General features: G+C 37.2%; 1 protein-coding gene across 5 annotated transcripts in view; it reads right to left on the bottom strand.

Annotated features, from left to right (window-relative positions):
- Positions 1-141: 141 nt before the first annotated feature.
- Positions 142-15,375, bottom strand: part of si:dkeyp-115e12.6 (centromere protein F) — a 29,025-nt gene continuing 13,791 nt past the window's right edge. For all 5 annotated transcript variants that reach the window (XM_014005721.1, XM_014005700.1, XM_014005741.1 and 2 more), the window contains 9 exons: positions 14,637-14,759; positions 12,993-13,128; positions 10,557-11,878; positions 9,134-9,922; positions 7,923-8,266; positions 7,712-7,805; positions 5,458-6,016; positions 4,324-4,462; positions 142-3,440 (listed from right to left, as the gene is read on the bottom strand). In XM_014005721.1, coding sequence (XP_013861175.1) covers positions 4,347-4,462; positions 5,458-6,016; positions 7,712-7,805; positions 7,923-8,266; positions 9,134-9,922; positions 10,557-11,878; positions 12,993-13,128; positions 14,637-14,759 — 3,483 coding nt within the window. In that variant the 3' untranslated portion in view covers positions 142-3,440; positions 4,324-4,346. The remainder of the gene's footprint in view (positions 3,441-4,323; positions 4,463-5,457; positions 6,017-7,711; positions 7,806-7,922; positions 8,267-9,133; positions 9,923-10,556; positions 11,879-12,992; positions 13,129-14,636; positions 14,760-15,375) is intronic.

Genomic DNA, 15,375 nt, shown 5'->3' with positions numbered 1-15,375 from the left:
TTCATTGGACCACGCCACTCGTTTAGACCTAATTGTGCATCCCGGCTGTAAAAAAAAACCAGGCCCAACGTCACGACATGGAGCTGAAAGGTCAACAGACCCGACTCCTCAGACTTCAAGGCGCTTAAAGAAAAACAAAGGTTAAAATAGGAGCGGGACTTTTATTGTAGCTACAAACAACACAGTGTTGTCACATAAAAGTGTCTGAAAGGAGGCAACAAATTCAGCGTTCCCCCGCACACAAGACACCATCTCACCTCGGTGCCAGAAAACTGCAGATCCCAGAGATACACAGAGGCGAAGGGAGGTGATGTGTGTGTTTTTGTGTGTGTGAGGGTGTTAGCATGGAAGAAAAATAGCAACAGAGTACGCTGTGTTCAAACTGAGCTAGTAAGTCCAACTGACCGACAGAGAACAACTATAATTAAATAAAACAGAGAAAACATCGGGAAAAAAGCACTTTAATACAACTGTGTAACAGCATCACTAATTCCACAATACATCTGCTACAAAATAAAACTAAAGCACTCTATTTTATGTTTATTAAAAAAATTCAAACATTCCTAAAGTCTGCACAGGTTGTAATAAAAAGCAGTTTCAAGTTGATGTGAAGCAGCCAAACAAATACAGTACCTAAATAGGTAAGTTTTTTTTTACACAATAAACAAAGCTTTTCAAGATAAAGTTTGTGCAGATAAAATGAAAAGTGATATAGAGACTACATCGCAGGAAGGTGAAAGTAACAGAATTGCTGCAGGTGCAGCTGTATTAAGTGTTGTAACTTTGTGAAATGACAAAAAATTTAATATCGACCCTTTTCCGAGGCATAAAATCTGAAACAGAAGAAGCAACTTTAGCTCATAGCCTTCATTTATGCATCAATCAAAGCATTGCACAATAAAATAAAATAAAAACAAAACTAGAAGCAAATACATCTTCAATATAAAGTGTAACATTTTTGTTAGACTTGATCATGAGTAAACGACCTACATAGTAAAGTATGCTAAAAAGATTTTGTCTCGTTACCGTAAAATTCCTTCTTTAAGAAAACTCAGCAAACTCTCAGATTATTAGCCCAATGGATAAAATGCAAACCTACACATTAAACTGGTCCTAAACGCATATAAATTATGTGATATCTGCAACTAGAACTCTGGAATTACCACTCATGGAGAAGGCTCCTTTAGTCGTTTAATATTGACTAAAAAATATTTATTTTACTATCATTAAAATCCAACCTTTTTAAGAAACTATTTAAAAAAAGAAATATAAATGTGTAGTCTATCATAGTTGCTCTTCTTTAGATGAAGTAGAGAAAAAATTGAATCACTCAAAATGGAGAAAAAAAATTAAGTAAACATTAAGTAAAAATCTTACTTCTAACATACAAAGCTCCCAACAACCAAGCTCCATCTTGTAATAAGGATCTTATTTTTCCCATAATTTCCTAACAAAGCATCCAGACAGGTTTACTTGTGGTTTCTAAAGAAGAATAGGAGGCAGAGCTTTCAGTTCTCAGGCTTCTCTCTTGTGGAACCAACCTCCAGCTTCTGTCAGTGAGGCTGATACTCTGTCTACTTTAGGTCTAGACTTAAGATTTTCTTTTTTGATAAATCCTATAGTTGAGCTTAAGTTTCCTGAGTCATTCCTTAGTTCTGATGCTAGAGGCTCAGACTCTCAAACCCAGTCGGTTGAGGCAGATGGCTGTCCGTCCTGAGCCTGGTCCTGGTTCTGCTGCTGGTTACCGTACTTCCTGTTAAAAGGGAGTTTTTCCTTTCCACTGTCGCCAACGTGCTGCTCAGGATGGAGACTGTGATGAAGTCATTCAATGCAATCTGGTGGCTTCCTTAGATGTTTTTTTGAATAGTGCCCTGAAACATTTGTTGTGACTTGGTATAAATAAACTGAACTGATGTAATGACTGTCATTTCCCCTGACCTGCAGGCTCAAGTCATCAATGACAGTAGACATGTACATTAAGTCATCTTCATAAATCTCTGAGTGTTAATGATGACTTTCGTTTAAGTTTTCTGCAGATAAATCCTTTTTCTTCAAGGCGACTTTTTAAAGACACTGACTTGTTTCTGCCTGCTTGTTTCTCATTTGTTTTGTGTATTTTCTGTTTTCATGAAATTTTGAGGTCTTCCTTTTTGTACTTTTCCTTTTTACAACCTTCTCCATTTGCTCATTTTGTTTAAACCTGGTTCAGATTTTAGACAGCTGACTAAAAACACCAAACGTCTATTGAAACATTATGTGATTTATCTTGAACAGATAAAAAGAACACCTGATTTTTTTAAAACTGCAAAATATAGGGATTCTGTGTATTTCTTTTTACCTCTACTTGAGCTAAAATAATAATAATAAAAAGAAGAAAAAAAAAGAGTGACTTGTTTTTTGTTTTTTTTTACTATTTCTTAAAGCCAGAAGGTTGGGCTTTAAAAAATAATAGTTTTGTGGCATGTTTTTTTACACAAAATTAAACAATTGAAAGAACATCCTCTACGAGGAATGATTCCATAGTTTTTGCCAGAGTTTGTCTTAGATTTGCCACAAACTTGGCACCAAACTAAAACTTAGAATTCTTCCTTTTTCTTAAATGCAAAAAATAAAAATAAAAACTAGAGAAGTTACATTTGATCTATTGTTAAAAACATCTATTGTAAACATGTTATTTAGTGAAATAAAGTTGATTTTAAACTAACTTGTGTTTTGAGTGTTTGTTAAGAGTCGCACGGAGACGCAAAGCAGCCCAGAGAGGAGAACAGGAGCGCAGCGTGAATTCACCATACATGGAGCGGAAACCAGTGCAGGTTAGACTGAGTCATAGACATGAGCTCTCTCTCTCCTCCTACACACAAACACACACACCTACACACATACACAAACAGTAATATTAGGATGAGAACACACATGTTCATATTCACAGCTAATATTTCACACATACCTTTGTAAACCCCTGCTCACTAAAAAATAACACATTCAAGTGTCCATAAATAAAACCACATAAAGAAATGTGAAAATGTTTTCACAACTGGCCACTCTTGGCTAAAGCCTTCTGGAAAACAAGTCAAACTTATCTTGATGAGTGCTGGTTTAGAAAAACATCAACTCAGCCCTGTTTAATTGAAAATAATGTGAGGTCAGACCTGCGAGTGCCTAATTATACACGTGACTAGAGGCTCCACACAACAGCTCCAGGGTAAAGCAGTGAGATTTAAAACGTTTTGGATCCACACTGGAGGAGGTGTTCATTTCGTTGGTGCAGTCCCAGTTACCTGGAAGCTTGTGTGCAGAAACACGTCTGATTTCAGCTTTTTTAACTGGTCCTGTTTGTGTTTCAAAGTCTGAAGAGCTTCAAGTGTCTTTACAGGCTCCAGGTCCATCATACAAGTTCGGCGAAGCCACTAATCAAATCCTTCCACAAGATCTGTAAACAACTAAAAGAAAACATAAAAACCTCTTAGTTTTGCTGAATGAAAACTTTGTCTCAGCTAAAAAACTAAGCTTTCAATTCATTTAGTATGAATACTTTTATTAAAACACACAAATATCTTTAAGAAAAGTTAAATTATTTCTAGATAAAAGTCAGAAAGAACGGAGGCAAACTTATAAAAAGACACTTAATACATCATCTCTGTGGTACAAAATGAATTTACATTTCATACGCTGTTTGGATATGATCACATTCAAAAGTTAAAAAGTGTTTTTTCCTAAAAATACCTTTTTTTTGTTCTTTGGAAATAAATTGATAAATGATTTTAATTCATAAAGTGCCTTTTTCACCTCACTCAGGTCCTGTAACTAAAATGTTTCTCATTCCTCCACTCTTACATTTCTGTCTCATATATATATTTACCCTCTCTATTAGAGCTCTACCGATACATCGGCTGGATGATATATGTGGTGTTTTCTTGTATCAGCAGCATCTGCTTCGAAAGTCGGCCCAAAAAATTTGATAGCACATATTGATGGATCGTCAAAATAATCAGTATCGGCATCGGCCTTAAAAACCCGTATTGGTTGATCTCTACTTTACGGTATATTCAGCTGTTTTATTTTTTTCACTCATGCACTATGTGGGGAGGTTTAATGTCTTGCCCAAGGAAAATATGACACGCTGCACTCGTTAGGGATTGAACCCACAATCCTCCAGTTGAAGAAACCTCCTCACTAATGAGTTAAAGCCACCCAGGGACTAGAGATATTTAGTGATAAAGTTCAGGTGCAAAAACTACTCAGAGTATGTACACGTTTATCACTCAAAACTTCAACCTTAAATAAAAATTTTCCAGAGAAAAGAGAAAAATATTGCCACTGTACCTGATGCAACCTGTTGCTGTGCTTTAATCCGTCTCCTCGTCCTCTTTTCCTTTCTGAGACACGGGTACCACAGCTGTCCCCAACAAACCTCTTCTCACAATGTAGGGGCAAGAGGGTCCAGTGGGGATGTCAGCAAAACCTGCAAGACAAAAGCAGGAAAACAGAAATTTTTATAAATGAAACATTAACAAGCAGGTGAATGAAAGAGGAAAAGAACAAAATAAAATAAATGCAGACAGAAAAAAAACATCAAAAGATTTTGTTTTTTGTATATTTCAAAATATAATATTTAAAAGTTGCCCCATGAAAATGATGCTTCTGGTCCTAATATTTTTTTTCTTAGCAGAACACAAAACTAATTTCTGCAATTTTCTTTTAAATATAAACAAACAAAAAACAAACAGACCTTTTGAAGGTGAAAGTAAAATTATTCTCAACCAGAGCTGAAGTTATTTTAAAACAGGTATATTTTTCTTTCATTTACTTACAGTTAAATATTCACGGCAAACTTGTCAGCAAATAGGCTTCTTATTTACAGATAATAAAACTGAGAAAACATACACAAACACTAAAGTCATGTTTGTGTTCAGCTGGTCAAAGTAAAGCCACATTTCACTCCTTTATTTTTATTTTTGGTCTCTCCAGTCCCCTCCTCATTAGTCATTAAATGCTTCGCTCTGTTCTGAGTTCAGCAAGTTGAATATTTAGAGACTTAACTCAGATCAGTAGAATTCACTTTTACACAAAACAAAATAACTCAAGTTTGATGCTGAGTATCTGCAGGTTTCAGCAAGTCAAAAAAATTTCAGACATTTTTAAGCCACCTTTGATGAAATTTAGGACTGTAGGTGATTGTTGGGGGATCCTGATGAGTTACAACCAAGTACAGAGTGTGTGTTTATGAGAAGCATTCAAGTTTAGTTTTTGTATGTTTACTGAACATAAACTAAGGTTTTTTTTTAAACTGGTGATACATCCTGACATTAAGTATAGTAGAGAAAAAGCTCCATGTTTTTTTAGGTATGGGTTATAATCCAGGGGAATCCATAGATCAAAACAAGAGCTGCTCGTCATCACAGTGTAAAACCACATTTATGCTAAGTTTCACTCCACAAACTGAGATTTAAACGATACCTTTCATGACGACTTCAGGCAGGCCATACGGCTCGTACTCCGTATCATCAAAGGCCGCTGACAGCTGAGTCCTGCTGCGACGGATTCTTTCAGCAAGTCGGGCTGGGTCCGCTGGAATGGGGAAAGAACCTGAAAGCAACATTTTGTCGCCTGGCTCGGTCTGTCCTGACACCGCGACAGGAGGAGAGTCCACCGGTTCTTCTTTGTCTTTTAAATCCTTTTCGGTTTGTGTGCTGGCACAGACTCTAAAGGCGCTGCAAAAAGACGAACTCTCGTCCGTTTGGCTGCTGACACTCCTTATTTCTGCCCTGATGTTTTTGTCTGCAGTCTTTGTGGTTGTGCTTTTCTCACCGTCCTGTCTGGTCTCAGGAGTTGTAGTGCAACATTCTACAACAGTGGCTGGATTTGTCCCTGACACTTTGTGGGGATCTTTGGCACTGCTGAGCTCAGACAATTTCTGAGAAGATGATATTTGGATGAGTTCTTTCTTCACTTTGCTTTGTTCTGGACAAACGTCTGACCTCTGCAGGTTAATCTGCAGGTTTTCTTTTTCAGATTCCTGTGTAAACAACAACAAAACAGTAATTAAAGATGTAACTGGTGCAGAAAATGACAGCAATTTTTTTTACAAAAACAAACAATAAAAGCTCCATTTAAGGAAAAGTATGATAAGTGTTTCAAATAACTGTTTAACTATAACTGAAATTGCTCTGAGTAAACTGTGTAACTTGTATGTTAGCATTTAAAAAGGAACAGGTCCTTCAAGTTCAGTTTAAAGAGTTTTGCATTTTAAACAACCCACTGACCACTTATTTTTGTTACGTTAACAATTTAAACTTTATTTTTCTATAATTTCAACCTAATTGCACAGAAGTACTCTCATAAATTATCTGGATATTGCAGAGCTGCAAGATAAACAAACTCAGCCAGTCATCAATCCTCTAAATTGATGAACTGATTATTTTCTTTAAATTGTTGAAAGAAATAGTCTTAAAACAGTTTGAATTAAAAGCAATTTCCTTCTAAAGCAAACCTATACAGTCAAGTCAAATTTATTTAGAAAGCACATTTATAAAACAGGTGTTTACCAAAGCGCTGAACAAGAAAAAAAATGTAAATAAAAACAGCAAAACAAATTAATTTAAAAGCAGCAGGAAAACAATAAATGAAGAACACATAACAATAAAATACTAAAATAACTCACCTGATTAAATGTCAATAAGAACAGATGTGTTTTTAAACAGGAAGTGATCAGGCCTGTCTAACATTTGAGGGCAGATGGGAGCTGCAGCATTCTGGACAAGCTGGCCTAAGTTTAGCTATCTGCCTTAACTGGAAAAAGGTTTTCTGCAAAACACAGCTGATCTGCCTGTTAAACTTAACGTCAAGAGTCTAAAATCACCCACAGATTTAAAACAAAATGTTTTATATACAACTCAAACTAGAAGGGTGCTAGCAGTAGTTTGCAGACATCCAATCCTGTCATTAAAACCTTTTAGTGGATGGAGAACGATAATTAGGTTTAAAAGGCAGGTTGATTTGACAATGATCTGCATAACAATGAAAGGACAGACCATGTTTCCTCAGAACAGAAACCAGAGGAAGAAGGTACAATGAGAACAGAAGTGGCCCGAGAATCGAGCCCTGTGGAACCTCACTAGAAACGGGCACTAAAGTAGAAAAGGTTTCCAACATTAACACAAAACGTCTGTCACTCAGGTAAGAAAGAAACCAATCCAATGCTGCTCCTGTGATCCCAACCCAGTGTTCTAACCGTGATAAAAGGATACTGTGGTCAGCAGTTTAAAAAGCTGCAGTAAGGTCCAGGATCACAAACTGACCAGTCATTTTCTAAAAGAATATCATTACAAACCCTTACCAAAGATGTTTCAGTGATTAAAAGCAGACTGAAAGATTTCAAAACCTCCTTTCTCATTCAAACAGGTACTTAAGTGTGGTCAGAGTCTGATTTTATCTGTGTATATAGAGAGAATATTAAATAGCCAATTGAAAGATATTAAAATCTACAGATGTTTTTATTCTTGCATAAAGAAAAAATTGGACTTATGATACCATTTCTGTTTTTTAAAAAGGAGCACAGCTCTTTTATAGCATCTTGCTGAAAATAAACAAAGTTACAAAATGAAGTTATAAGCTTTTTTTTTTTTTACATTTTCTATTAGTTATCCATAAATTTACAGAGAGATACGAAGGCTACATCTTAAAGTAGATTCAAAAGAAAAAATAAAATCACCTGGTCCATCTTGTTCTGATTGTTTTCATGAGACGCTGCAGTCTTTTTTGACGAGTTGGGGCTCTTTGGTTCAGGAAGGTTGCTGTTCTGAATTCTTATGGTAAAAAAATAAAAAAATAAATAAAAAACAAAATTCCAGCAGAAATACCAAATAACAAATGCAGTAAAAGAAATTATGTTACAAATGTTGTTACACTTTAGTGCGAGTTACCTGGAGAACAGGGTGCGTCCTCTCAGTTTGTTGGAGGAGCAGCAGAGGGATAAGTCATCTTCTCTGATGACTGTGATGTTTCCCTGAGAACCCCAGTCCTGAAACTGGGTCAGGATTGTGAGAGTTTGGTCCTGGTTTAGGGTTCCTGTTTGGTTGTGGAACTCATTTATCAGCTGTTGATTCGACTGGGCCTGACTCTCTGCAGAGACCTGATCTTCTGTGCTGGGAAGGAGATGGTTAAATGTTGGGGCTGGTTGGGAGGCCAGTCTCCACACAGCCAGCTCTTGAGCCTGAGCCTCCGTCTCCTCAGAGAGAGCTCTTACTTCTCTCTGCAGCGCCTCCACCTGAAACACATGAGTAATAAAAGTTACTAATACTGGTCTGTGCACTTTTTTTACCGAAAAACTGATGGGTATTATATTTTAATTTTATACTCCAAAAATGGGGAAATGTTCCTTCTTTTTACTTTTCCCAAACCGGAAGTTTAACACTATCATTATTATTTAAAGTGGAGCTAGATAAATAAATTTTCAATAACAGCAGCTGCCTGTAAATGGACTAATGCAAACTACTTTTGAATTTCTTTAACCAACAGCAGACTTTATTTATTTATTTTTTAAATTAATATAGCTTGTCTAGATAATTTCTTTTAAAAAACTATTTAAATAGTCTGATAGTGGGATAAATCAACATGTTTTACTTGCTAACCAGGAAGCCGCAATAAATAAATGTTAGCTAAATAGTTTTACATTTCCTTAACAGGTGTTAGCTGGTATCTGTTTCCTGGAGCTTCTGGTGCTTTTAGTACATTAAATATTTCTCCAAGCGGTCCATGACAAACTTGAAGCTGCAGCAGGTTCCACAGGACCGAGATGAGTTGCTGTGAGCCATGTTTCTCTCCGGTGTGAGAAAAATAAAAAAGACGGACAGTTTTCATGTTTTTTGGAATATAAAATGAAAATAGAATTACCATCCGTTTGAAAAAAAAAAAACACGGATCAATACAGTTACTTTTCTACCAAATGTTTACATGAATAATTCATATTATAAGCAGTAAATTAGTCTTACTGTTTCACATCAGAGTAGATATATTAAATTTAAAGATGAAAACACTATTATCTTTAAAGCTAAACACTAAGCTCTGCTGTGAGTGAATGTTTTAATCACTTTTTGCTCTTTGAATTTAAGAATTGTTGATTGTCTCCCTCTACCTGTAGCTGCAGGTGGATCACCTCAGACACCTCTTCCTGATCATCTTCACTAATCAGGGATCGCACTTCTCCCCTTTCTGAATCTTGACCTTGATTTTCATTCTTCTTCACATGTCCTTGCAGCGACTCTTGCTCCTCTGTCAGGATATCACTTTCTGCCTCTTCCTCCTCAAATCGAGACAGAGGAGCAGAACTTTGGCTTTGTTTGACTGAGTCGTCTCGGTTTTTGCCTTCAGCCTGTAGTGTTGGGTTTCTGGAGTCAGAGATACTAGAATCCTCTAGTTTTTGTTTCAATGTCTGATTTTCCTGTCTGAGAGCTGTGAGCTCTGTATGCAGGACTTCCTTTTGACTGCAGGGATTTTCTGCCACCTCACAAGCAGACTCACGGCCGCTCTCAGACTTATCCAGGTCTACAGAGACTGATTGCTGTTGTTCAGACGTTACTGCGTCACTGTCATCTTCAGGTTCAGGAGTTTCAAGTGTCTCAGTCTTTGTCTGACTCGTATTGTTCTGTAACTTCATAGCAGCACATGGATCTGCAGTGTGAACAGTGACAACACACTCCTGTTCTTGTTCATGCTGGAGCTCTGAGGTTTCTGTTGACGTATCTCGTTGGTTCTCTTCAGTTCTTTCTCTCTTTAGTACATCCAGCTCTTGCTTGTATCTCTTTAGCTCCTCTCCCTGACTGAAGAGGGCGCTCTCCTTGTCCTGCAGCTCAGTCAGAAGGCCTGCGATGTGCTGAGTCTGCCTCTCAAAGGCCCGAGTCAGCTCTTTGGTCTGACGTGTCACCTGCAGAGAAATAAAAACAAAGCAAAAGAGAGGCTGAAGATGAAAATATGTGAGCTTTACACTGTTTTCAGAGCATCACACAATTTACACCTTAAATGTGTAATAAATTATTATCTACACAAGGAAGCTTACATTTTTTAGTTCAGAATTTACAAATCTCTTTGTATTTGTTCACGTCAGATTGAAAATTAAACACTTTCAGGATATATAAACAAACAGAAACAACATGTCTAAGTGTTTAATTATCTTCACCCAGCCCTGATGTTCTGACAGTTCAAGTTGCTTCACGATAAACCCTTAAAACACGTCAAAAACTCAAGGCCCGTGGGCCAAATCTGGCCCTCATTACCATTTTATCCAGCCCCAAACGTAATACTGAAATAGCTTTTATTGTTTCTTGTTCTGAACTTTTCCTAACCACTGGTCAACTTCAAGCCAAGAAAATAAAGTTAGAATTTTTCAGGAATCTTTGATTTTGTTGCTGAAAGAGATGCATTCTTTTCTTATTTAAAGTTAAATAATGGGATGTTTAGAGACAGTTTTCTGATTTTGCCTGAATGGCTGAGTTGTGATAAAATGTATCTTTAAGACATAATGAAAAAGGTTGATAGAGATAATAAATTTTTAATCTTACCTGGACCTGTAAGGCGTCAAACTTAACCTGGATCTTGTTAGCACGATCTGACTCCTTTGTATACTTTCTTCTCAGCTGTTCAACTTCTTTAACGAGTTCAAAGTTGTCGAGCTCACCACCTGATGAGGAAGACTTTTCCTGAGAGTTGGGTTTGTTACCTTCAATCTGAACCACTTGACCATCAAGATGGACGTCTGTTTCTTTGAAAATGAGGGTGCTGTTTTGGTCGGTGGACTCGGTGAAGGCGAGTTTGGTGTTGGAGTTAAGTTCATCTTCATGAAGAGTCAACAATGGACTGTTTGCAAGTCTCTCCTCTTCTGCTAATTCTTCATTTCTTTGGTGAGTTAGATCCTCGACGTCGGCCATGATCTCTGCCAGCTTCAGGCTCAGCTGGTTTTTCACATCTTCCTCTGTGTTTATGATTCTGATTCTCTCCTCCTCCTCTTGCGCTCGTTCCTCTCGTTCTAAAGCGAGCTGGGCTTTCACCATTGCTAGCTGATTTTTCAGTTGAATGTTTTGTTCAATCAACTCGCTCTCCCTGTCCTCTTGTGATACGTCGTTGTCCTCTTCCTGCGTCGCTCTCTCTGCTTTGTCGTGTTCGTCTTTACTAATCTTCATCTCTGCCAACAGAGCGGCGTTGGCCCTCTTCAGTTTTTCTGTCTCAGCTTTCTCATTTTCCAGTTTTGCCCTCCACTCCTTGTCTTTCTCCTGCCTCTCCGCTGTCTGGCCGGCGTGTTTCCGGCTGAGCTGTTTGAGGCGAGTTCTCGCTTCTGCCTCGGCCCTCCGCTGAGCTTCCAGGTCCTCCAAACGTCTCTGGAGCTCTTCGCGTACGTCGCTGAGCTCAGAGCGGAGCTGGGCATTCTCCTTCTTTAGGTCTACAGAGGGGACGGTCTGTTCAGATTTGAGAACATGTGTGCTGTCAGGAGAAAGGTGAGGTGAATGTTTAACGTCTGTTGCTCCATCCACAGAGGAGGCGACGGGAGCGTCACATTTTATTCCCTCATCTCTACTCTTACTTCCTTCTTCATTACTTCTTCTAAACTGTCCTGATCTTTGTAAACACTCTGAGGTTGTGATGGCAATGATGTGCTCAGCATCAATTCCTTCTCCCGGCTCTCTGTCAGACAGATAAGATGCTGACAACTCTGCCCTGCTCGCATCTACCCGCTCTTCCGTCTTCTGCTCAGTTTGGGCAGCGGCAGGTCTCCTGCTGTGGGCCAGAGGACGAGGAGGCTGAGCTGAAGACGACTGAGACGAAAAACTCTGTCCAACCGGGCAAAACTGGACGGGCTGTTGAGGCGGCGCTGGAGTGGACTTTTGCTCTGGAGTTAAAACATAAGACACAGATTTAACATTAGATGCCACATTTTCTACAGATCATGTATTTATTTTAAACACTCAGTAATGTGTTGAAATACATGATTTAAACTTATGCACTATTAGAGCAACTCTAAAGGGTCTGAAGAGTTTAAGAACATACTTACATTGTATAAAAGTATTGTTTTAAAGCTTTTGTGTACTAAAATACTGTGGCTTTTCAGACAAACAACTTTATGTCAGATCGTTTTATAGAAAGATTTTCAGAATTCTGGACTGAAGTTCATCAAAGTGGACAAACGATGCCACCCCGTGGCCTGATGCGTCATTTCCTGTGAACAACCAGGGAATTTCATTCTAACAAACATTTGTCTCATTTCTTCTAAATAAGCCACATTATTGAACTGTTTTGGTTTTCTGAACGTTGTTGACGTCAGAATAAACAATGTGTATGTCATTAATCAATGCCAGCTTCCTTCAAGGTGGAGCAACCAGGAGCTCTTTACAATTTAAAATGAACCCAAACAAAAAAGTCTAATAAAGGTATTTGATTATATTCTGACCACTTGTGTTTGTGATGACCACAGATGTTTAAAACAATAATACAAACCAAGTCTCAAAGATTAACATTTAAACTGTCTCTGCTGCTGATGTGAAGCCAAAAACCTCCTTTTATATTGCACCTCACGTTTTAGAGAAGCAAACAAAAATGTACATTTGTATTTGTTGTAAATACTTGTACTATTATTTTATTACTATTATTCTTACTATTACCAGTTTTATTTCTGGTTGGTGACCATCACTTTTACATTAATTGTTTTTATGAGGTAATTTGACACGATGATGATCCAATCTACTGCAGAGACATGTTGAACTAAACTTCTAGAAATAACAACATTGAAAAATTCACTCTCTTAGAAGTAAAATATATATTAATGTTTCCCAAAAACTAAAACTATAAACTTATTTATAGTGTTTTGTTATAGAAATGAGCATTCTGTTAACTGGAGGACACAACTAAAGGATGATAAAATCTATAAGTACCTCCTGATTAACATGTCAGAACAGCCTGCTCCACTGACTAACACATGTCAGAGATTCTCAAAGATCGCTCCTCACCTTGCAGTTCTCTGAGGAGACGCAGGGTGTCAGCTTGCTCCTCCTTCAGTCTCCTCCCCTCCTCCTCCAGAGCCTTCTCTCTCTTCCTGCTTTGCTCCAAAGTCACCGCCACACCCTCCGCCTCACGCACTGACTCCTAAAGCAAGGGGTTGAGAAAAAAACAAAAACAAAAAACAAAGGTGGATTAAATCCAGTCAAACAAATTTATCTTTTCATTTCACAATAAGAGATGAATTTGTTTGGGCTTAAAAAGAAGAGGTCAACTCGGCTGTATTGTTATTTTGATACAAACAATGTTTTTATGAAAAAAATTGCTACCTATTTCTGCAACATTTTATCCTCAACAACACCTTTAACTTCTTTAAGCTGGACTAAAACTAAATCACAAATACATAAGAAGTGCAAAACATTGCAACTGTTGTGTTTGCACCTGGACTGTAAGCTTGAATGTACTTTCTTTTTTTTTTTCAAGATTTCCAGATAAGGAAAAGCTTTGTAGGAGCAAAATATTATGAACTGCAGGTTCAGTTAGCAGTTTCATAAGAACAAGAACAAACAAGTTAAGAGAAAAAAAACAGCATCAGCAGCTGTGCTTCATGCAGGCATGCCGTGAACTTTGTTTGCACTCTGTTTAGTTTCAGCTGAAGGCACGAGCTTTAAATTTATCTAACTTCAGCAGTTAACCATCCAGATTCAGTATTTTAAATGTAGTTTTTTTGTTGTATTATTTTTAACACTGACTTTCAGATAAAGAAATCAAAATTTAAAATTTATTCACCGCGTTTATGTTTATAATGGAACAAAACTTAACCCTAAAAATCACCTATAAAGTTGGAAGGTCGTATTTATACACTGGAGTGAATTTTGACTCATTTTTTGTAAAAAAAAAAAAAAAACACAATAACTTTCAATATTTTCTCGTATATGACTGAAAGTGTTGCAGAGGATAAATCATCATAATTTCTCCCCTCTGCCCTCCACCTGTAGGAAACGTTACACATAGCTAAAGCTTGTGTTGTTGGATAGGGAGTCAGAGGAGGAAAAACCTTTTTTTTCTTTTTAACCAAAGGGATGTAAAGATGTGGATGTTGATAGTTCACTTTTCTAATTTAACAACCGGCTTCTGCTGTGGGATCTGACTATTTTCAGCGACATGCAGAAGGACGCGCTGCTCCTCCACTGCCACACACGCCCACAAGTAGTTGTCCCCGAAAAAATCAAAATAATCTAAAATGTCCCCACCAGAGGGGAAACTGCAATGATTGATTAGGGATAGAATTATACACAAGGATTAGATGCTTTACGATTTTTAGCTAAAAATATTGGGGTTTGTATCATACACACATAAATGCGATAACTTAAAAAAAAGAATGTTTTTTTTTCTTGGAATAGTTAAATTATCTTAAATTTAGGATGTTAACTAAAATGACAGTTTAATGAGTGTCGCCACAATCTACTTATTTACTCATATTTCATTTACTGTCCTACTATTAGACGTACACATGGCACATACTGTTTAAATAATGTATGGAGGTCACAATGTATCCAACACTCAGCTAATTAATAACTAATGCAAGTGGAAGCAGATGGCCCAAAACTCTGTGGGTGTGTGTGTGTGTGTGCGTGCGTGTGTGCGTGCGTTACCGTCAGTTTAGTTTGTGTCTGAGCTTCTTTCTTCTGACTGTCCTTCAGCTGTTCTTCTGTCCACTTCAGTTTCTCTTTCAGAGTGTCCAACTCTTTGTCCAACGCCTGTTTCTGTAGCGACAGCTGACGGAGGAAATGATTGTGTAAGAAAACAGAGAGTTTAAATTAAAAAACTCAACGATAAATTGATGAGAAACTAAAAATCAAGGTAGAAAATAAACAAAGAGCTTGTGTTTCAGTGCAGGGTTAGTAAAGGAAACAGGTAGTAAGAAAGCAACAATCCCAGGTTAAATGTGTTTTTTCAGTTTTCTTGATTGGATCAGCTTTAAAGTCAGTGTATAAAAACAGTCATCAAAGTAGCAGTACTAGAGTACTGAGCAAAGGTCTTGAGCCACACTTCTTCCATTATATTTTTCTTTTACAGAACCAAGTTTTCTTACAATAGTCTGTTGTTGCCTTTCTTTTCTTTTTATCATATTTTTCATTGCAAAGATACAGGACTTCATTAAAATCTTTTTCATACTTTGTTTTCATTTTATGTTTACCTTGTGTGAACTGTTACTTGCTGAGACACCAGAAGTATTTCATTTCATTTCAATTCTATACTTTTTGTGTGTAAATCACTTTTTAAAAACTTATTTAGGGGTCAAAAGGGGCAGATATTATAAGATTTATTCTTCTTCTGCTGCCTTTCATTTTATTTGATTTTTAATTGTATGTTTTTCTTGTTGTATATAAT

This window comes from Austrofundulus limnaeus, unplaced genomic scaffold (assembly GCF_001266775.1).
Source record: "Austrofundulus limnaeus strain Quisiro unplaced genomic scaffold, Austrofundulus_limnaeus-1.0 Scaffold1, whole genome shotgun sequence".
Classification (NCBI taxonomy): Eukaryota; Metazoa; Chordata; class Actinopteri; order Cyprinodontiformes; family Rivulidae; genus Austrofundulus; species Austrofundulus limnaeus.
The sequence above is the reverse complement of the archived record's forward strand: the minus strand, read 5'-3'. Positions and strand labels throughout refer to the sequence as shown.